At 41.5% G+C, this 24,041-nt stretch overlaps 1 protein-coding gene across 2 annotated transcripts in view; it reads left to right on the forward strand.

Moving 5' to 3' along the window:
* The window catches only part of LOC137095390 (pyridoxal-dependent decarboxylase domain-containing protein 1-like), a 72,708-nt gene that overhangs the window by 20,275 nt on the left and 28,392 nt on the right, over positions 1 to 24,041 (forward strand). For both annotated transcript variants that reach the window (XR_010908834.1, XM_067462002.1), the window contains exons 2-9: positions 5,532 to 5,605; positions 14,949 to 15,014; positions 16,140 to 16,223; positions 16,334 to 16,480; positions 17,817 to 18,006; positions 20,777 to 20,845; positions 20,938 to 21,016; positions 22,240 to 22,324. Coding sequence is in view for 1 of the 2 variants with exons in the window: in XM_067462002.1 (XP_067318103.1) it covers positions 5,532 to 5,605; positions 14,949 to 15,014; positions 16,140 to 16,223; positions 16,334 to 16,480; positions 17,817 to 18,006; positions 20,777 to 20,845; positions 20,938 to 21,016; positions 22,240 to 22,324 (794 nt within the window). In the remaining variant the exon portion in view is untranslated. The remainder of the gene's footprint in view (positions 1 to 5,531; positions 5,606 to 14,948; positions 15,015 to 16,139; positions 16,224 to 16,333; positions 16,481 to 17,816; positions 18,007 to 20,776; positions 20,846 to 20,937; positions 21,017 to 22,239; positions 22,325 to 24,041) is intronic.

Genomic DNA, 24,041 nt, shown 5'->3' on the forward strand with positions numbered 1-24,041 from the left:
CCACAATCTCTCTATAATTCAAGATTTTTGTATTCAATCTCCACCTCCTCATTTTGTCATAATCACATTTCACGGCAATCTCAACTGACACCAGAGCATGATCCGAAATCTTAATAATTACAATATCAGCATTTAGCAATTTACTTAACAAGTTTTTAGAAACAAAAATATAATCAATTCTTGTATAAACTTTATGTACAGCTGAATAATATGTATATATTTTTTCATTTCCCTTTACCAATCTCCACATATCCTTTAATTGCCATTTGTTCATCACTCTACTTATGTCCATTGTTTCAATATTTCTAATTTTTGACATTTGCATAGTTTTATCTTTTTTTTGGGTCCATATAACAATTACAGTCCCCTCCAAATATTACATTTTGTTGGTGATAGTTCACTATTTGATCTAGCACTTTTTCATAAAATTCTTGCTGTTTTACATTTGGTGCGTATACATTTACTAATACATATTTATTCTCCCCTATTTCACCATACATTATTATATATCTACCTTCTTCATCATTTAATACCTCGTTTATGACAAAATTACATTTCTTTGCAATTGTTATAGCTACACCTCTTGAGTTTGATGACCCAAAGTTCCTTATCCAACTCAATTTTAATTCATTCGTACCCGGTTTATTCTGATGTGTTTCCTGTAAGAAGATAACATCCGCTGCATCCTTCTTCAGTAGGGCTTCAATCCGCCTTCTTTTAATTACCGTTCTTAGACCTCTAGTGTTAAGTGTTGAAATTCTTAATTTATTGGACATCATTTCCATTTTTATTGAAAAGCTTTTTTGTGGCTTGAACCATTGTGAACCCTTGTCCCTTGTAGTCCCCTCCCCATTCCCCTCTCCCCCTTACTTCCCCCCTCCCCTCATTCCCCTCTTCCTCCCCTTCCATTCTTCAGGACTTCTAGTCCCAACCATGGCCCCTGGCCTTCCCAAGTGGGGAGGTGGGGGGGCGAAGTCATCCTGTGGCCCAGAGTCTCCCTCCCCTCTGAGTGCTCATTAAAAAAAATAAACAAATACATTTTTGATTGCAGTGCTTCTAAATTTCTTCTTGCAGCCCAGTTCCTCTAATGGCGCTGATTATTCCCTCCGATTCTCCTTCTTTCTGTGGTGTTCTTCCTCCCCTCCTTTCTCCTCCTCATCCTTTCTATTTCTGTCTTGTTTTCTTGTTATGCCGAGCTACTTCAATAGTTGAAGTCCTTGTTCCAAAGAATCTATTCTATACTTCTTGCCTCTCCATTGGAATTTGAGAAAGGTGTGGTATCCCCACGTATACAATATTCCAGCCTTCATTAACTGAATCGTAATTGGCTTCATTTAATATCTCCAGTTTTTAGTTTCAAGACAGTTATCGTTGACTATTTCCAGTTTTGCTTCTCCCATCTTTAAATATTCTGGGTTCTTCCTTAGTATTTTCATCAAATTTTCTTTTTTTGCAAAGTTATGAACTCGAATTATTATGTTCCTAAGTGTTATTTTATTTCTTCCAGCTGGAAGGCAATGAACTCGTTCTAAATCCATTTCTGTCCAATTTAGCATTGGGGTAATTTTTTCAACGACTTCAAAATTTCAATTTTCAAATCTTCTTTTTTGTTCCCTTCTGGAAAAAATTTAATTATTACATTGTTTCTTCTCTGGTTATTTTGCATATACACAAACTTTCTTTCCATATCTGAAAGCCTATTATCACTTTGCTGCATTTGTTGTTTGAGCGTTTTTTGTTCTTGTTTGTTCTTTTCAGTTTCTGATGTAATTGTTTGTATATCTCCATGTATTGTTTGCAGAGTTCTTTGTATAGTCTGAAATTTGTCATTAGATTTTCCTTTCTATATCCAGTTGCACCTTCATTTCTTTAGCATTGGCCAGGATCTCCTGTTTCATTGCCTGAATGTCGTTCTTTCGCTCTTGTTTCCTTGTCTCTTTTTCAAACATCAAATTCAAGTCCCTTGTTTTCTTCTCACCCTCTTCTTTAATTAATTCTGTTATTTTGCTTAACAGTTGGCTATTATCCATTTCTTTCTTTTCACTACTTCTTTCTGCTCCTGCAGTTAGGGACTGCAGTGATGTGGAAGTGGGTGCCACAGAAGAAGGGGGGTCCTTTTTAATTGCTTACCCTTGATGGGAGGAGGACTTCTATTAATTGTACTCATTTTCTGGGGAGTCTCTGGGGACACCTTTTCCAACCTTGCAAATGCTCTGTCTGAAGGTTTTGTTCATGCCTAGAGAGGATTCCTGCTTGAGAGGCTCCCTTCTCCTTTCCTTGTTTTTGTTTCTCCCTTCTCATTCAAACTCCAGTTAATTTTACCCCCATCCACTTGTTTATAAAGCCTTAGTTAATTGATTTTACTCCGCTCTGCATAGTACAAAAGATGCCTTAATTATGTATACCTTTGCTTTGCTATGATTCCAGGGAATTCCACTTGCTTTCAATTGGAGTTTTGCAATTTTGCAGTTCTGTAGGAAAGGCTTCGCTCCTTATCACTCCTTATCACTCCTTATCACTTCTCGAGCAGAGAAAAACAACTCTCTCTGCTTATTTCTTCAAAGGAGGAATAGAATGACGTATTGCCTTTTATAATCTGTTATAATATTCCAATTTCAATTAGAGTTATTACTCAAAGTCTTTTTGTAATTACCTGGATATTTATTCAAGCTACTGAAGTTGTTTTTCAGTTTGTTAAGTGCTCAGTAATGGCGACCTTACTTTCGCTTTCTGTCTCCGTCAGCACTCATAAATCATGAGCTTATTATGAGTTTATCAATTACCTTTTGACTATTTGTTTCAACTCATTAGGTGCTCCACTGCTTTCCACTCCTTTCCAATCCAAAAAGATAAATCCATCGGCCCATTTTTCACTGCTTATTGCTTTTTACTCAGGAACAACAAGGGACACCTCTTTACCCGGCCATGGCTGACTCTGACTTTGTTTACATTTACAAAGTCCAACTTTCTTCAAACTGGTGGGGTGACATGTTGGCATTTACTTTATTGCCATTTTCCCTCCTGGCCAGTATAATTCAGAACATATCCCACTGAGCTGTCAAATTTCCAGTTTGAGGTGGAAAGCTTGTGGTAAAAACTTCCAATAGAAGTGTTTTAGGAAAGATAAACTTTCTATGAGGTTTGGAAAACCTAAAGGTCTTCTCTGGCAACACAGCAGCTGCCCTGTAATGTCCCACTACTTGCTTTATTTATTTGTGTTTTTGGGCTGTTTGTACCCGGTGACTCAAATTTGTATGAAATTGCTAGAATGGCTATCAATAAGAAAGGGACCACTGAGAAATGCATGTAATTATGTAGTCCTCCCTCTCACCACCATTAGATGCAGTAGATGTCTCCCTTTTGCAGGTATAAGGAGTGTTTGTTGGGTAAGAGCATTGTCTGCATTTATTTATTTCTTTATTTACGATATTTCTAAACTGCCTTTCTCGAACCCGAAGGTGACTCAAGGTGGCTTACAAGCAGGCAGCAATTCGATGCCTAACAATATACAATTAACAGAATTAAAATGCATTCAATAAAACATATAAAACCAATGCCTTCATTGTTAGTCTCATTGTCCATAAATTGTCGTCTGAGTCGTTCCAATATTTACTTTCATCTAATACCGTGTTTGAATGTATCATTAGATTCTGAAGGCTTGTTCAAATAGTAACAGTTTCACATTTTTTTTCTGGAAGGTCAAGAAGGTGGGGGCTGATCTAATAACCCTGGGGAGGGCGTTCCACAACCAAGGGGCCACCACTGAGAAGGCCCTGTCTCTTGTCCCCACCAGTCGGTGCCTGCGAAGAAGGCGAGACCGAGAGCAGGGCCCCTCTGAACTATCTTAAACTCTTAGACGGTTCTTAGGGAGAAATATGTTTGGACAGGTAAGCTGGGTTGGAACCATTTATAGGCTAAAGCCAGCACTTTAAATTGTGCCCAGTAGCAAACTAGCAGCCAGTAGTAAAGTTGGCATAGCAGAGGGGTTGTATGCTCCTTGAATGCCACTAAATGTCAGTTGATCCATTTGAAGCTTCCGAACAGTCTTCAAAGGCAACTCCATGTAGACTAGTGCATTGCAGTAGTCCATACGGGATGTAACCAGAGAGTGGACTACCATGGCTAAGTCAGACTTCGCGAGGTATGGGTGCAACTGGTGCACAAGTTTTAATTGTGTGATGCTCCCCTGGCCACCGCCAAGACCTGAGGTTCCAGACTCAGCAATGAGTCCAGGAGAAATCCGAGCTGCAAACCTGCATTTCAGGAGAACTGTAACCCCATCTAACATAGGCTGTAACCCTATGCCTTGTTCGGTCTTATGACCGACCAGGAGTACTTCTGTCTTGTCAGGGTTCAATTTCAGTTTGTTCACCCTCATCCAGACCGTCATAACTGCCAAACACGGTTCAGGACCTGAACAGTGGAAAGGAGTGATAGAGTTGAACATCATCTGTGTACAGGTGACATCAAACTCCAAAACTTTGGATGATTTCTCCCAGCGGCTTCATGTAGATGTTAAACAACATGGGAGATAGTATTGACCCCTGCGGAACCCCACAAGACAATGATTGTGGGGCCAAGAAGCTGTCCCCCAATAACAACTTCTGGGAATGGCCTTCTAGGAAGGACTGGAGCCACTGTAAAACAGTACTCCCAAGGCCCATTCCCGTAAGGAGATCCAGAAGGATACCGTGATCTACGGTATCAAAGGCCGCTGAGAGGTCCAGCAGAACCATCAGGGACACACTCCCCCTGTCTAGTTTCCGGCATAGATCATCCACTAAGGCCACCAAGGTTGTCTTGTTACCATGTCCCAGCCTGAAGCCAGACTGTGCCAGATCCAGATTATCTTGACTGTATATGTGTATTTGTAAAACATTTGTACTTGTATGTCAGTCTTGCAATTCAAACTTTTCCCACCTTATACACTTTTTAATAGTAAGGTCATTCATTAATCCAGATGATTTTATTTTCTTCCTATGTTCTTACGTTTTCAAATACATACCTCACTGATCTGTAATGTAATGAAATGGCTTACTGTTGCTGATAATTATACATTACATTATAGTGAAAATCTGTTTTGTGGCATATCAAGTCCCCAACTTCAAAGTCTTCTGTTATCGTAACATCCTGGTGGCTTTAGTTGAAAACATCTGATAATTGATTTTTTTACTAAGCAGCTCTGTAGAACAAGGAAGCAGAAGCAAATATAATAAAATAGATAGGCATATATTTCTAAATAAACTTTGAACAAATAAGGAACTCTTTTGTGAAATAGGAGTTTATAGTTCTATCATTATATGCCTGTAGTAAGAGGGGTGTGCTTCATTGAGAAAACTGGTAGAGGCAAACACAGATTAAACCAAGAATAGTCTGAAAATGTTTGGAAAACAAAGTTTGATAAAAGAAAACTTGGGAACCCTCAAGAGCCAAGCAAGAGCTATCTACTTAATTTATGCCATTTGGGTATGTAACAAGTTTAGTGGCTTACGAGACTAGCATGAGCGTTTTTTTCTTCTTCTTTTAACCAGATGGTTGATTCTACCTTAGCAGAAATGGGAAAGAATCTCAATGAGGCTATGAAGCTGCTTGAAGATAATCAAAGGTACTTACTGGTAAAGCATTGATTGACAGGGCTGTAGCAAGGATATTGCTGATTGTAATGTTTTCATTCATGTTAGCAAAGCTGGGAATCTATATTATTCAGCTATTTTAAAATTATAAGCTTATCCCTTTCTTGACTTGTAATAGACATTTAACCATTATGTATGTGAAATGCCAGGAACTAAAAAACTATGTAACTAGCTGGTGTTTTATAAAGAAGACTATTTTGTCTGTCCCTGCAATCCTAGATTTGGAACTGGGAAATTAAGCTGGGCAATGCCTTTCTGGCTGATTTCAGGAAAATCAGTACAAGTAAAGGGTCATGGGAATGGAAAGTTCTGGATCCCCTTCCTGACTTAATATCTGTGTATCAAACTGTTGTTTGAGGTAAAGGGACAACATGAAATGAGGGAGTCTTCCTCCCGCTGCCATCCTTCATTGTGCCAGCTGACATTAATTTTAGAAGTCACAGTTGGACCCATGCTCTTGGAGTCTCTGGTCTAGCCAGCGTGGTTGCTGTAGGCTGAAAAATCTATTCCAAACAAAATACCTATAAATAAACCTCTAATACACAAAGCCTGAGGGCAGAGATGTACAGGTGAGGCTGTGCCAATTGTCAGTCACTGGCATTCATAGTCAGACAATGTGTTGAACAAAGGCCTTCACTCCAAAGTTGCAGTAGAGAGAGAGCTTTTCTATCTTAAGCCTTTACTGAAGACAGGTATAGTATGCAGGTTTCCTTGCAGATGCTGTAGCTGTGAGTAAAGCAGAGTTTTGACGCTGCATGTGAATGAGTAGTTGGCATTATATACAATATTTAAAGTATTGTATATAACAAAGGAAGTAGAAGCAAATAAAACACTTGTGGGATGATTCAAATTTTAGTTAAATATTTCCAACCATATGTTTAAGAGGTGTGTTTACTGTCAGGGTTGCAGTTCCAGTTCTATAAACTTTGTAGGCCTGGACTTCGGCTTTTATAACAAATTTGCTATAATTATATAGCAAATTTTGACCTAACCCAATTGTTAGTTTCCACTAAAGTAACTCATTGCATCAAAAGAATTTACATAAATGACATATCAAAATCTCACTGACTGAAAGGTTTTAGAAAGCATATTTGAAAATTGTAATGTTTGTATTACTAAGTTACAATACTAAGTATTTTGGAAATCTCTTAATGAATCATAAAACGAGATCATAGCCAATATTTCAAATGTCATTTGGTGTAAGACTGTAGGTTTTTGTAGCAAATAATCACTCACAAGCCAGTATGGAAATGAATATAATTTGCCTGTTTCTCCACAGCAAAGAAAGACACTACTGACTTTTCCCCACCACCACTTCCTTTTATACATCCTTCCTGCCCACCTCCCCCCTCCTCTCAGTTTCCCCATTAGAGCTTGTTGCCTCACAAGTTCCAACACAAGGTCTCCAGCGCCCTCTGCTGGCTTCACAATGTCAAAATGTCAAAGAGAGAAAACTGAGGCAGCCAGGATGGTCCAGCCAGGATGTCATGCAGGGAATTTATGATGTCTCCACGCCATCAGAAATTGACTCCTGACATGATTCCTCCCCTAGAAAGAAAAACTGGCTTAAGAAAATAGAAAATTTTGGAGGATTGGCAGGTTTCAAATTAAATAAACAAAAAACAAAATTACTGGTAAAAAATTTGGACCCAAAAGCAAAATCCATACTACATGAAATTTCGGGGATACAAATTGAAAAGAAAGTAAAATATCTAGGGGTGAATATAACAAAAAGTAATATAAGTTTAGTAAAAAATAATTACGAACTATTATGGAAAAAAATAAAACATGATCTTAATAGATGGAAATATAAAAACTTTTCATTATTAGGGCATATTGCTATAATTAAAATGACAATATTACCTCAACTTCTGTTCCTTTTTCAAAACCTACCAGTATTAAGAAATGACTACCTCTTCAAAAAATGGAATGTAGATGTGAACAAATTTATTTGGAAAGATCAAAAACCCAGAATCAGTCTAAAAATCCTAACAGATGACAAAAAAAGGGGAGGTCTTGGGCTACCGGACTTCAAAGCCTACTACGAGGCCTGTAATTTGCTAGCAATAAAGGTCTGGGCTATACTGGAGAATAGACCCTTGTTAGCACTGGAAGGCCACAATATCCGTGCCGGATGGCACGGATATCTATGGTATAACAAAAGAAAGGTGGAGAAAGCCTTCACTAATCATTATATAAGAGCAGCCCTGATTAGAACATGGGAAAAATACAAACCCAGGTTATATAGGAGAACCCCACTATGGATATCCCCAACAGAGGCCAAGCATAAAAGGGAATTGGAGGAAAAGAATTGGCTGACCTATAAACAACTACTAAAGAAAAATGAGGGTGGAGAATTAAGGTTAAAATCTTTGGATGAACTAAAACAGATCAACAGGAAGATATCATGGCTAAACTACCATCAAATATACCAGGAATATAAAGAAGATAGTAAATATGGTTTCAGTCTAGATCAAGGAGTATGGGAAATAGTAATGGAAAAGAAAAGGAAATTAATAAAAATCATCTATCAACAACTACTTACATGGTCCACGGAAGAAGAACAAATTAAAAACTGTCAGGTGGAATGGGCTAAAGACATAGGACATAGCATACTAACAAAGCAGTGGGAAAAGATTTGGACAACAAAAATAAAATATTCAGAAGCCAGCGACCTACGAGAGAATTGGTTTAAGATGTTTTATCGATGGTACTTTACACCAGAAAAAATATCAAAATTTAATAAAAGTGGCTCGGATTTGTGCTGGAAATGTGGTAAGGAAAAAGGGACCTTTTTCCACCAATGGTGGACTTGTAAATTAGTCAAGAGATTCTGGAAGGAGGTGCATAAGGCAATGCAAAAAATTATAAAAGTCAATTTCCCCCAAACACCAGAAACATACCTATTAGGAATTACAAACATAAAATTAAACGAAAACCAAGAGAAAATAATTTTTCTACTCAGTACAGCTGCGAGAATTTTACTTGCAAGAGTCTGGAAGTCCAAAGACGTCCTGACTATAGAAGAATGGTATATCAAAACTTTAGATATTATCCAAATGGAAGTCTGTCCCAGAAATTAAAAGGAATAAATAAACATACAAATTGGTCAGGTTTTAAAGAGTTTATTACACTCAAGGATCTCCCTGTACAAATTAACTTGTCTTGCATATGAAGAAAGAAAACACAGAGGACAACGCTGACACTGAAGCACAAGAAACAGCAGAAAATAAAGATTCCTGGAAGACTGACGGGAAGCAATCTCCCCCCTTTCTCTCCCCTCTGTTTTTCCCTCCCCTCCCCAACCTCCAACACCCTCCTCACCCCTCACCCCTCAACCTTTCCCAATACCCTTCCCTTCACACTATCAACCTGACCCCCCCCCCCACCGTTACCCTATCTCTCCATTACCCCCGATGTATGTATATAGTATGAAAAACCCCAATAAAGAAATTTTAAAAAAAGAAAAGAAAGAAAAACATAAACACCAGCAGCATCGACCTTAACTAGGTTTCATGGGATAATTTACATGAAAACGCCTAATTAGCTGTGGCGCTCGAATATCCGCTGCCCTCACCCACTCAGAGTCATTGAAATGGCGCCACTTCACTAAATACTGTAAACTTCCACGACGTCTTCTGGAGTCTAAAATATCAGCAACCTCGAAATGTTGTTCCCCATCTACCAGAATAGGATTTGGGACCTCAATCGGCAAGTGCCACTTGGCATGACCACACACAGGTTTTAATAAACTGCAGTGGAACACTGGATGTACCCTCCTTAGACTATGTGGCAAGGACAACTTAACTGTGACAGGGTTGATTTTCTTTATTATTTCAAAAGGACCCAAATATTTCAGGACCAATTTCTTTGATGGTTGGGTTGTCTTTAGGAATTTGGTTGACAAATAGACTTTATCTCCGATGTTAAAATCCCACTGTGGAGCCCTTTTCCTATCAGCAAACTTCTTGTAGTCCTCTCTGGACTTTTCCAAAGCACTTTTAATGACTGGCCAACTTTCAGCTATCTTTTTGCTCCATTCCGAAGGGGTTTCTACTCCCTCTTGTTCCATCTTTAGCTCTGGGATTGGCACAAAGTCCTGCCCATACACCACTTTGAATGGAGTACAACCTATAGACGCATGAAATGAGTTATTGTAACACACTTCAGCAAAAGGAAGCAACTGTTCCCAATCATCCTGTTGATAACTGACATAGCATCTTAAGAATTGCTCCAAAGATTTTTGAACTCGTTCTGTGCAGCCATCAGTCATGGGATGGAAAGCAGAGCTCAACCCTTGCTCAGTTCCCATCATGCGTAGAAAGGCCTTCCAGTACTTAGCTGTAAACTGTGATCCCCGGTCTGATATTATCCTCTCAGGACACCCATGAAGGCGATATAAATGTTGTAGCAGTAACTTTGCTAGCTGTGGTGCGCTTGGAACCTTCTTTAGCGGTACAAAATGGGCCTGTTTAGAGAATAAGTCTATAATAGTCCAGATAACTGTACATCCTTTGCTCTCAGGTAGATCTACAATAAAATCCATCGCAACCTGTTTCCAGGGTCTAGAAGGACTGGCCACGGGTTGTAATAAACCTCTTGGTTTTCCAATCAAAGACTTTCCCCTTGCACAGGTGACACATTCTTGTACATAGCTCTTTACATCTCTCCGGATTTTTGGCCACCAAAACTGACGGGATACTAGCTGTAAAGTTTTCACAAAGCCAAAGTGCCCAGCTGTTTTATGATCATGAGACCTCTCTAATAGGCCTGGGTAACAACGGAAAAATTTGTTTCTAAAATCGATTTGTATTTGGGTTTTTTTTTGTTTCGATATTTAAAATAATTACAAAATTTTCCTTTTAAAAAGTTCGATATTTACGAAATTTCGTAAATGGTAAAAATTTAACGAATCGATTTCCGAAACAATAACGAATCGATTCGTTAATGGCGGACACGACCGCGAAATACGCTAAAAAACCTCCAAAACCTTCTGAAGCTTCCCTCTCCCTCTGTTGTTGACTGTTGGTGTGATATTATAATTTTTTTTCACTAATTAAACCATAAAACTGGCCCAGACATGTGGAAATAATAACAAAACGACCTCAAAACAATAATGAAACGAATACAATATCGAAATACGAAGCATTTACAAAACGTTTTTGAAAATTCGTTTTTTTAAATAATTGCTCCAGAATGGTTCGTTACCGTTTTGTAATTGAAAAAATTAACGAATTATTTACGAATTAACGAAACGAAACCGCCCAGCCCTACTCTCTAATACCTTTACGCGAACAGACTCCGGAACATACACCTTTTCTCTGTGATACCATAGTCCATCTTTTTCCTCTAGTCCATCCCGATGCTCTGGTAGCCACAGATCAGCCTTATATCCATCTTGGAACACTTTCATCCACCCACCTTCTAAAAACTTTCCACGGTTAGCATCTGACACCCTTCGCTGAGATTGGGACCTCGTCTGAACTACCAACGCCAGCTGCTCAGGTGTGAACACTGTTCCAACCACCTCAGGAGCTCTGCTCTCATACTGTGGCAATCTTGATAAGGCATCCGCCATGCAATTACTTTTTCCAGGAAAGTGGTTTAAAGTAAAATTAAACCTACTGAAGAACTCGGCCCACCTGACTTGTTTTGGACTCAGCCTTTGAGGAGTCTGGAGGGCCTTCAAATTTTTATGATCGGTCCAAACTTCAAAAAGGTGTTGGGCCCCTTCAAGCAAATGTCGCCAGGCAAGCAATGCCCCTTTTACGGCAAACACCTCCTTCTCCCATACTGGCCATTTTCTCTCAGTTTCTGAAAACTTTTTTGACAAATAGGCACATGGCACTAGTCCTTTTTCCGGGGAAACCTGCAATAGCACTGCTCCATAAGCCACATCTGAGGCATCACAGTGTACCACAAATGGCCGCTCTGGGTCGGGATGGGCTAAGATGGGTTGCTGGGTGAACAAGGTCTTCAGCTGATCAAATGCCCGTTGACACTCCTCAGTCCACTGTAGCTTGGCACCCGGGGACTTCACTTTAACAGACTCTCCCCTTCCTTTAGTTTTCAACAATTCAGTAAGGGGGGCTGCTATTTTGGCAAAGCCTTGGATAAACTGCCTATAGAAATTTGCAAACCCCAAAAAAACTTTGCAACTGTCTTCTAGTTTTGGGTGCTTCCCAGTCTAATACATCCTGGACTTTATTGGGGTCCATTTCTATCCCGTCACAGGATATACGATACCCCAAATAATCCAGTCTTCCTTTGTGAAACTCACACTTTGATAACTTAGCATAGAGCTGTGCTTGTCTTAGACTTTGCAACACTTGCTTCACTAACAGAATGTGTTTCTCCAACGTTCGGGAATAGATTAAGATGTCATCTAAATAAACCAACACCCCCTTGTACAACAATGGGTGCAGGACCTCGTTTCTCATCTGCATAAACACTCGCGGAGCTCCAGTCAAGCCAAAAGGTAACACTTTGTACTGAAATGCCCCTAGTGGACAGTTAAATGCCGTCTTCCATTCATCCCCCTTTTTTATTCTCACCCGAAAATAGGCTTCCCTTAGATCCAACTTCGTGAAGATCCTTCCCTTTGACAAATGTCCCAACATATCTTTCACTAAAGGCATAGGATATTGATTTGAAATACATATGGCATTCAGACCTCTAAAATCGGTACAAAGTCTCAAGGTGCCATCCTTTTTTGGTCTAAACAGCACAGGAGCAGCTAATGGGGAATTTGCGGGTTCTATGAACCCTCTTGCTAGATTTTTGTCAATGAACTCACGCAGACAATCCTTCTCCCTTGGTGACATAGCATACATCTTAGGTTTTGGCAATTTAGCTTGAGGGTCTATGTTTAGGGCACAATCAGTTTTTCTATGGGGAGGCAGCTGATCAGACTCCTTCTCATCAAAAACATCCAGGTACTCACGGTAAACATCCGGCACCCCACTAAATGGCATGTCTACTTTCCCTGCCACCCCTGTCAGGCTCAAACCCACTTTGCCCACAACTTTTCCTTTTTTAGTTCTTGAGATCATAAAGGTTGGCGAGTAACTTTCACCATTAAAGTGTAACACCCCGCTGACCCAGTCTATCTGAGGGTTTCAACTCCTGAGCCAATCCATACCCAAAATTACTTCGCATGATTTGATGGGGGTCACTACAAATTGTAGTAGCTCCTGATGAGACCCTAACTTCATATTTACAAACTCAGTTTTGTACTCCACAGGGGCTCCCCCTGCTTGAGTCCCATCTAGTTGAGTAAAAGCAATGGGCCTCTCTAACTGAATCAATCGCAACCCCATCTCCGCAGCCACTCTGGGCGATATGAGACACCTTGTACACCCACAATCTAGCAATGCCGGTAACTGCCATACACATCCATTCCTCTTGTTACTCAGTTCCACCTTCAAAAACATCATCTCACAGTCTGCACTCACCAAGGGTTTCACGCCCTGTTGTGGTTGGATCTCCCGCCAAGCGTGATTTACGGAAGATCTCTGCCGTTTCCCTGTTCCTCTTCTTCTTTATCTTCATCCGTCTCAGGGTCCAGATCTCCATCTCCCCAAACATTCTCTCGGGCCACGTTGGCTTTGGTGCTGCCTTGTCTCTGAGGTGCCAGCCTTCTTCCTTTCCCATTCCCCCTTTCCAACGAGCTGGCATTTGACTTGCCCCAGCAGTCAACTGCTCGATGTCCCGGTTTTCCACAGTTGAAACAATTGAAGGACTTACTAGACCTTTCTTTGCTGCTGGCACTTGGTTTAATTGCAATGTTTCTAGTAGACCGCAATCCTCTCCTGACTACAGGGGCTCTTGTCCTTCTCTTCAGCTGCTCCTTAGCACATTCCACCTTCCCAGCTAACACTATCCATGCTAGTAAATTATCCAGATCATCCCTATGCAGGCACCAATCCAAAAGCTCAGGCCTCAAGCCATCTTTGAAGTACTCCAATTTTGTTGCGTCTGACCATTCTGGAGTTTTTTCAGCCAAAGCCTTAAATTCCAGTGCATACTGAGACACTGACCGCATTCCTTGGCTCAACTGCTTGAGCTCAGCTTGGCTTTCAGCCCCTCTAATGGATCTTGAAACCTAGCTCTTAAAGCTTCCAAAAATGTTCTCACCTGATTTAACTCAGGGGCCCTAGCTGCATGCAATCGCAATAGCCAATCTGCAGCACTGGCTTTAAGATTAGCCCCAATCATCCTTACTCGGGCTGCCTCTGAAGGAAACAAATGTCCATAATCCTGCATATAATTCTCCACGTTAGTAATGAAATAAGAAACTTCCTCTGGGTCCCCCTTGAATTTGACCTTCAGCTCTGCTCTCCAAGAGCCCTGGCTACCCACAGCCCCAAGGACACTCAAACCTCTTGCTGGGAGACCTCTTCCACGAGGCTCTCCTCCTCCTCCTCCAAGATTCCCTTCTAGGGTGACTCCTCTAAAGCCACTCCCTGCTGCTCCCCGAGAGGAAACTGGAGTTCCAGCTTCCATCCCTCCTCCAATTTGGAAGGACAGCTGTTGTAACATAGTCTCCATAGCAGTCAATTTTGCTTCCATCAGCCTCCACCTTTGAGGAGTTTCCGCACCTTCCTCCAAGCCCTGAGACTTCACCTTCCTCACAGCTCCAGCAGACCGTTCTTGAGCTTTGCTTGGGTCCCACACCAAATCTCCAGCTGCTATTTCACTTGGACCTTCAAAAGAGTAAGGTGTTTTCTCTTCTTCACCTTCTTCCTCTAGAGGAGGAGAGTCAATTAATTCTCCACTGTCTGGGAACTGCTGTTGCTCCAACATGCTGCTGCTCTCACTGCTGGTTGTAACAGGAGGAGCAGAACTAAGCCTTGAGTAGTGTCTTAATGTAAGATTGTAGGTTTTTGTAGCAAATAATCACTCACAAGCCAGTATGGAAATGAATATAATTTGCTTGTTTCTCCACAGCAAAGAAAGACACTACTGACTTTTCCCCACCACCACTTCCTTTTATACACCCTTCCTGCCCACCTCCCCCCTCCTCTCAGTTTCCCCATTAGAGCTTGTTGCCTCACAAGTTCCAACACAAGGTCTCCAGCGCCCTCTGCTGGCTTCACAATGTCAAAATGTCAAAGAGAGAAAACTGAGGCAGCCAGGATGGTCCAGCCAGGATGTCATGCAGGGAATTTATGATGTCTCCACGCTGTCAGAAATTGACTCCTGACATTCGGCTTCTTGCATATGGATATTTTTCTTTCTAAATAAGATACAGTGAAAATGTTGTTTGCATCAACAACCTGTAAATTTACTCACATGGTTATATGCTTAAATTAGGAAAGTGGAGGAAGAAAATGAAAAAAAGTATACAAGAAAAGATATTCCTGGTCCACTTCAAGGCAGGTAGGTGATAGAGTCACGGATCCCTGTTTTTTTCTTTTCTTCTATATGTAGATCACTTTTTTAGTTTTTGGAAGTTAGATATTATTTTGATCTATGACGGGACTAATTCAGTTGCTAGAGCAATGTTTTGCGCTCAGATGTTTCCAGATTTGGTTCTTCATGTTTCTGGATCTCGACCATTAGGATTATGAAAGCAATCCTGTCTAAAATCTTTGACTTGGTAGCAACTAGACAATGTCCATTTTTCTGGCATGAATTATGCTCAAGTGCAAAATGTGCAAAACCACAACAATCTTTCTTATTGCTATTTTCCTTCTATTTTCAGCATAACTATTTGGAAGAGTGAGAAGACTTTTAGTTTTCATACTAAACAAAAGGCTTAAAACGAATTATAGCTAGTTTCAACAAGCCAGATTCATAATTCTTGGTTTACAGTTGGCTTGTTTGAAATAGAGTATTCAGTTTGTCACTCGATGCAATATGAGAGACTAGTTTGAGTATTCTGAAGATTAGAAAGTCCTCTTTGCTGCACAAGACAAAGGTGCAGGCCCGAAGCTCACTTCTCTTGTATATCGTGATCATATGAAATGTGATTGTGACAAGTCCTGGGCCAGATGAAATATTGGTCTGATAAAGCAGCTACATGTATTATGCTTCTGATGTGGCCAAGATTTGATCAGAGATGTCAAAACTGAGCTTGATAGATTGGTGGCTGATCCTCTTCCACCCAGACATTAGCAAAATAGAATACCTCTTGTTCCATGTTTTTCTGACACATGGTACAAACCAGTAATTTTATATGTTCCTCTTGTTCCTGCCAATAAGAGCTCAAAGTAAATACATCACTGTGGGTGTGTTTGTGTTTCTAACGAACCAGAGGATAAGAAAAGAAGTATCCATGGTGTTTTCAGGGTCCCCAGAGTATCATTCTGCTGTGTTACAGTGCCATAATGCACATTATTGGATCAGAGTTTAAGATGCTATGATTATAATGTGCTGCATTGCGGATGTGGTTATCCAAAGCCACTTACTATAAACTGTTGGAAGCTCATTTTCTGTTATATTCAACTGACCTTATTTTGCAATCATTCCAAGAATCTTATTTTTACTTCCTTCTTTCTCTAGTGGGCAAGACATGGTAAGCATTCTGCAGTTGATTCAAAACCTTATGCATGGAGATGAGGATGAAGAATCACTACAGTATTACCGGTACTTATTAAATAAGAATAATTGATGCCTGTATAGATTATTGGTGATGATTTTAATGTATTGATGATGGTTTTGTTGATCATAATTTCTTATGGGTTTCTGGCTTGTAGGCTTCAGAATGTTGGCGAAAAGGGTCACGTGGCTCTTTTAGGACACAGCCTGGCAGCTTACATTTCAGTGCTCGACAGAGAGAGGCTGAGAAAACTTACAACTAGGATGCTTTCTGATACAACTTTGTGGCTTTGTAGGCTCTTCAGGTATCTGACAGTTTTAAATGTCTTCTGCTCTTCTTTCTCCTCCTCCATTTCTCAATAAGTGCATTTCAAAGAAACTTGCAAATGATTTTAAATGATCATACCTGCATGTGTGCATGCAAATGTGCATGTAATCAAAATGCAAACCAGTGGCATTTCTGCCATGTTTGTCCTGGATTCAAGATAGATATATCACGAGCGATAGGTTTGTTAATTACTGTATTGTGTGCATATCCATGTTTGTATGCTATCCAAAAACCAACCTATAGAATTAAAGCACTTAAAATGCATTAGGGGTGTACAATATTTGTTCTAAAAGTGGTATTAAGGTAAAGGTTTCTCTTGACATTAAGTCTAGTTGTGTCTGACTCTGGGGGAAGCCGAAGAACCGGCATTGTCTGCAGCCACCTCCAGGGTCACTTGCCAGTATGACTGCATGGAGCGCCGTTACCTCCCCGCCAGAATGGTATCTATTGATCTACTCAGATTTGCATGTTTTCGAACTGCTAGGCTGGCAGAAGCTGGAGCTAACAGCGGGGGGTTAACCCCGCTCCCCAGATTCGAACCACCAACCTTTTGGTCAGCAAGTTCAGCAGCTCAGCGATTTAACCTGCTGTTCCACCAGGGACATTACAAGGAATGTAAATAAATGGATGCCATTTATTTGGCAGGGGTGGGCATGGATGCCCACCCCTGTATGTCATACAGTAGGCAACTTCATTTTTTAAACAAGCTTAACAAGGCAATGTTCTCTGCAGAGGATGTGTTCAGTTTTGCTTTAAAATAGGAGTGTTTCTTTTTTTGAAACAGGGAGTGACTTCACATCACTATCACAGTTTGAATACATAACAACAGGGGTCGACAAACTTTTTAAACAGAGGGCCAGGTCACAGTTCCTCAAACTGTTAAAGGGCCGGATTATAATTTGAAAAAATCATGAATGAATTCCTAAGCATACCACATATCTTATTTGTAGTGCAGAAATCACTTAAAAACAGTACAATAATTAAAATGAAGAATAATTTAACAAATATAAACCTATTAGTATCTCAATGGGAAGTGTGGGCCTGCTTTTGGCTCATGAGACAGGATTATTGTCGTTGTTGTTGTGTGCTTTCAAGTCTTTTCAGACTTAGGTTGACCCTGAGCGAGGGCCGGGTAAATGACCTTGGAGGGCCGCATTCGGGCCCCGGGCCTTAGTTTGAGGACCCCTGCATAACAACATAACTGTGGGAAAAAAGAGATGAAAGTAAATAAATAAATAAATAAATAATGTGATTCAAAATGGGTAAGCTGGTATCTTCTCAGAAAGTTCATATTTATTTATTTTATGTTACAGATTTGAAAACGGCTCAGCATATTACCATGAAGATGACTGTGACGGCATTCTCAAAATCTGCAGACTTGTTATTCATTCACGCTATGAAGACTATGCTACCGAAGGCTTTAATGTACTATATACGAAACAACCAGTGATATACATTAGTTCTGCAGCCAGGTCTGGCTTAGGCCAGTCTCTTTGCCATCAGGTAAAATGGAATTTCCTCTGCCTTTTCTAAACCCAGCTTGAACATCTGACAACTCTCGCTCCATGTATTGCTGGAGTCTTCCTTGCAGGATCTTGAGCATTACCTTACTGGCATGAGAAATAAGGGCCACTGTACGGAAGTTGGAGCAGTCTTTCGCATTTCCCTTTTTTGGTATGGGGATATAAGTTGATTTTTTCCAGTCTGATGGCCATTCTTGTGTTTTCCATATTTGCTGGCATATGGCATGCATCACCTTGACAGCATCATCTTTTAAGATTTTAAACAGTTCAGCTGGGATCTCGTCGTCTCATGCTGCCTTGTTGTTAGCAATGCTTCTTAAGGCCCATTTAACCTCACTCCTCAGGATGTCTGGTTCTAATTCATTCACCACATCGTCAAAGCTATCCTCGATATTATTAGCCTTCCTATACAGATCTTCTGTATAGTCTCGCCACCTTCTCTTGATCTCTTCAGCTTCTGTTAGGTCCCTGCCATCTTTGTTTCTTATCATACCAATTTTTGCCTGAAATTTACCTCCAATGTTTCTAATTTTCTGGAAGAGGTCTCTTGTCCTTCCTATTCTGTTGTCTTCTTCCACTTCCATGCATTGCTTATTTAAAAATAGTTCCTTATCTCTTCAGGCTAACCTCTGGAATTGCGCATTTAACTGGGCATATCTCCCCTTATCACTGCTTCCTTTGGCTTTCCTCCTTTCTTGGGCTACTTCCAGTGTCTCAGCAGACAACCACTTTGCCTTCTTGGTTTTCTTTGGGACGTACTTTGTTGCCCCCTCCTGAACAATGTCGCGGACTTCTGTCCATAGTTCTTCTGGGACTCTGTTTGGAAGAGAGTGTTTGTTATACACAGCAAGTTTTCCTGGCAAAATTCTATCAGCCTGCGTCCCGCTTCATTTTGTTCGCCCAGACCATGCTTGCCTGTGATCCCAGTTGTCATTTGACTTCCCACCTTGGCATTCCAGTCTCCTGTAATGAAAACAATGTCTCTTTTTGGTGTATTATCCAGTAGGTCCTGCAGATCCTCATAGAACTGATATAGGCAGAGGAACGAGAGACCAGATTGCCAATATCCGCTGGATAATGGAGAAAGGCAGGGAGTTTCAGAAAAACATCTATTTTTGCGTCATTGACTATTCTAAAGCCTTTGACTGTGTGGATCATAATAAATTGTGGCAAGTTCTTGGTGGGATGGGCATACCAAGCCACCTTGTCTCTCTCCTGAGGAATCTGTACAAGGACCAAGTAGCAACAGTAAGAACTGACCACGGAACAACAGACTGGTTCAAGATTGGGAAAGGTGTATGGCAAGGCTGCATACTCTCACCCAACCTTTTTAACTTGTATGCAGAACACATCATGCGATGTGCGGGGCTTGATGAATGCAAAGCTGGGGTAAAAATTGCTGGAAGAAACATTAACAACCTTAGATATGCAGATGACACCACTCTGATGGCCGAAAGCGAGGAGGAGCCAAGGAGCCTTCTAATCAAGGTGAAAGAAGAAAGCGCAAAAGCCGGGTTGCAGCTAAACATAAAAAAAACCAAGATTATGGCAACAAGAATGATTGACAACTGGGAAATAGAGGGAGAAAACGTGGAGGCCATGACAGACTTTGTATTTCTAGGCGCAAAGATTACTGCAGATGCAGACTGTAGCCAGGAAATCAGAAGACGCTTCCTTCTTGGGAGGAGAGCAATGTCCAGTCACGATAAAATAGTAAAGAGTAGAGACATCAGACTGGCAACAAAGATCCGCCTAGTCAAAGCCATGGTATTCCGTAGTAAGTAACCTACGGATGTGAGAGCTGGACCTTAGGGAAGGCTGAGTGAAGGAAGATCGATGCTTTTGAGCTGTGGTGCTGGAGGAAAGTTCTGAGAGTGCCTTGGACTGCGAGAAGATCCAACCAGTCCATCCAGGAAATAAAGCCCGGCTGCTCACTGGAGAGAAGGATACTAGAGACAAAGTTGAAGTACTTTGGCCACATCATGAGGAGACAGCAAAGCCTGGAGAAGACAATGATGCTGGGGAAAGTGGAAGGCAAAAGGAAGAGGGGCCGACCAAGGGCAAGATGGATGGATGGCATCCTTGAAGTGACTGGACTGACCTTGAAGGAGCTGGGGTGGTGACGGCTGACAGGGAGCTCTGGTGTGGACTGGTCCATGAGGTCACGAAGAGTCGGAGACGACTGAACGAATGGACAACAACAACAAAATGGAATTTGTTGGTTTTTATCTTCAAAGCTTGGAAATACTACTATCCAAGATGGCTAGGGCAATGCTAAGTATAGAGTTTAGGGCAGGGACTGGTTAAATGGCCTTGGAGGGCTACATCCAGCCCACAGGCCTTTGTTTGGGGATCCCTGGTCTATTGAAATGCACATTCTGCTTTGAATCCAGTGTGGCTATCATCACACCTCTACTCCACTCTTCTGTGTGCTTTGGCATTTTATCAATCTGAATATTGTTGCTGCCTTTTTAAAAAGCCACTGTATCAAATGTAAGGGCTTGCTCATGTGAAAGAGAAGACATTACCATAAGTCCTAGTGCTGGAAACAGGAAAAACTACTTGCTACTAAACTCAGTTTAATTTGGAAGCGTCCACAAAATCTGGGCTAAAAGAGAACACAGTTGACAGGCTGCTCACCACACAGTACAAACCCCTGTGTGTATATTTCAATGAAGAAATGTAAAATGCATTCCTGAAATTAACAAATCAAACTAGAATTAACATTTGTGTCTCTCTTTTCTCCTCAGCTTGGCTTACCCCTCTCCTGCACGTGTCATGTGCCTTGTAACACTATGTTTGGTTCTCAGCATCAAGTGGTAAGTTTGATTTTTTTTCTTTAAAAAGCCAACGAGGCACCATGTCTTATACTTTTGGATATAAAAATAATTTCCCCTCTGTTTGATAACAGGATGTTGCATTATTGGATAGACTGATTAAGGATGACATTGAATCCGGGAAGCTGCCAATATTACTAGTGGCCAATGCTGGTATGTAGCTATTTCTACCTTTCTGTGCCCAAGAATCCTTCAGATTATTATTGTGAATGAATGAGAATTAACAGGTTGCAACATTCTAATGCTTTGTCATTATCAAACCTCATTCTTACTAAACTGATAAACCCAATTTGAGGATGTTATTACTTAGGTAAAGGATTACATTGAGGAATGTTCTTCTGTACTATAAAAAAATTTTATCAGTCCTGAGTGTAAAAGTTCCCTTCTTTTAAATGAAATCTGGAATTCTATCTAAAGCCAAAACATTCTCTTCCATGTGTTGTCAAAGGCTTTCATGGCCGGAATTACTGGGTTACTGTGAGTTTTCCGGGCTGTATGGCCATGTTCCAGAAGCATTTTCTCCTGACATTTCACTCACATCTATGCGGGCATCCTCAGAGGTTGTGAGGTCTGTTTGAAATTGGGCAAGTGGGGTTTATCTGGCTACCAGTATTTAAAAAAACCCTCTAAAATCGGGACAGTAAAGAACAACACTCAGAAAACAGGAATTCCAGACAAAAAACAATCAGGGCCAGCTAGTGCCTCCCAACAAAGGATTCCCCCAGGCAGGAAGCATCCAGACTTTGAAGCTATTCAGTGCTTATCAAGCTGGCCAATTGCAACATTCACACTTGCTTCCAACAGACAAGAGTTCTTTCTCTCACCCTGGACATTCCCCAAATATACAAACCCTACTTGCCTAGTTTCCAACAGACCTCACAACCTCTGAGGATGCCCGCCATAGATGTGGGTGAAACATCAGGAGAGAATGCTTCTGGAATATGGCCATACAGCCTTAGAAGGTCACAGCAACTCATTTTCATCCAAGTTGGAGGCATACCTAGGGAGGCATAGCTAAACGATGGCCTCTATTAGGATCGGGATTGTCAGTACCGAAATCAATAAGACTGCATGAGGTGTTCTTGGCTGATCAGAACCTGGCCCAAGGTTTTTTTTTGTTTTTTTTTTGTTTTTTGTAGGAGTAATATTTATTTATTTATTTACTATATTTCATCCCTGTTCTTCTCACCCTGAAGGGGACTCAGAGCGACTTATAGATATGGCAAGATTAATTGGAGATGAGAGAAATAATATAGCAAGTTACATTGGAGATGAGAGAAAGACAGCAAGGAGATAGGTCATTGTGCCACCTCTAATGAACAACATTTTAACATTTACTTAGCAAAACATAAGTTGGTGGTTTTCTTTCAATACAGGTACGCCAGGAGCAGGCCATACTGACAAGCTGGGCCGATTGAAAGAACTCTGTGAGCAGTATAGTATGTGGCTACATGTAGAAGGGTACACTCTAGTTCTTAATTTTCATGTCATGTGGTAATGATCATGTGTGCTTCTGGTGGGAGCTGTATAAAGAGAAATGGCCAATTGAAGGCATTGAAAAGGAAATGCATTGCTGCTGCGGAGCGCTGGTGGGTAGTCTTCTTCCTATAATGCCATCCTTCAGTAATGGCATTTGCCAAGCTAAAGCTCATGGGCACATGTGGCCCTTCTTAGGGTGTCCATTCTATAACTCTACCTGGAAATGGCATAGATTGGACCCAGGAGCATCGATATGCAGAGTTATGTATACGAATCATGTGGGGTGAGGTGAGTTCAGCTTCCTCCCTCAGTCATAACACCAAAACTAAAGAAATTTATTTTTAAAAACTTGCTTCTTCTGCTTGGTCCTGTGAAATGCACACATATGGGTTTCTGTGCCTGCAGACAGTTTCGGAACCTTCTGGAATTTTAAAGATACTTTTTAGCGGTAGCACCGCCCATTCTCCCCTGATAGTATAAATAGCCAGTATGCGGGGCTGCCAGCCAGTTTTTCTCTTTCCACCCCAAAAAGCAGCAGTTAGAGAACCTCTCTCTCTGTTAGTGACTAGCTCGTTCTTTCTTATTGACTCTAACTGGACTCCGACAATTTGGACTGACCGTTGATGATTCTTGCCTGCTGATTTGGACTTTGTTTGCTCTTGCTGGTTGACTACGGATCGTTCTGATTACTCTCAGGCCTGTACGCCCCTTATTTCTATGTAAGATGGCGGCTGTCTTTAAGAAATGCTCCCAATGCGGGGGGGGGGGGGGGAATTCCCGGACACGGATGCCCATCCCGTCTGCCTGCTCTGTTTGGGGGAGAGCCATGCGATACAAGCATGCTCTATTTGCCAATCCTTCACCCCCCAGGCCCGGAAGCATAGACAAATCCGCCTGAAAGCTCTTCTTTACGAGCAAGCTTTTCTGCCGCCCCCACCCAAGATCCCTAAGAGGGCATCCTCTGAGCCTCCCTCTACTTCTACCGCCCCCAGCCCTCCCAGTTTTGGAGGCTGGAAGGAGGCTGGAAGGCTTGGGGCTATCCCACTGGCAAAACCCGCCAAGCCCAAAAAATCCAAGGCAGCTGCTTCCCTCTTCTCCAAGACCGCTCTGCACTCTAAGAAAGCGGGAAAGGTAAAAGGGCGAGACTTGATCATGGCGGCTGAATAGGGTGATTCTGTTCCCCCCACCGCCCCTCCGGATATTGCTCTTCAAGACCAGGACCCTGAGGAGCAATCTCTCCCTTTGGCACAGCCAGAGCCACTGGGGATGGCCTCTCCGCTCCCGGAGAGCGATCTTGGGCTATTATCCACTTTCAAGTGGCAGAAATCATGCGCCAACCTACCCCTCCTACCCCCTCCCTTGAAAGGGAAGCTCCAACTGCCGGAGGGGAAGACTTCGCTGCCAGAGGAGCACCAGGCCCCTCCCTTCCAGAACTCCCAACAGGATTGAATGCTGAACCGAGGCATAACTCGTTAGATAGACCCTTTGGTGGGTTGAGACACCCTATGTGGATCTTCTCTGATCTCCCTGCCTTGGCCCCGGCCCAACCTTCTCCTTCCCTTTAGTGCCTTCTCGAGACTCCAGTCTCTTACCTTGTTTACGTTTCTCCGTCGTTCTCCTGCCCTTTTAGGGTATTAATTCTTCCGTTTCTTTCCTCTTCTGTGATCTCTCTCTCTCCTCTTCGCCCTTTCCTTCTCTA

This window comes from Anolis sagrei, chromosome Y (assembly GCF_037176765.1).
Source record: "Anolis sagrei isolate rAnoSag1 chromosome Y, rAnoSag1.mat, whole genome shotgun sequence".
Taxonomy (NCBI): Eukaryota; Metazoa; Chordata; class Lepidosauria; order Squamata; family Dactyloidae; genus Anolis; species Anolis sagrei.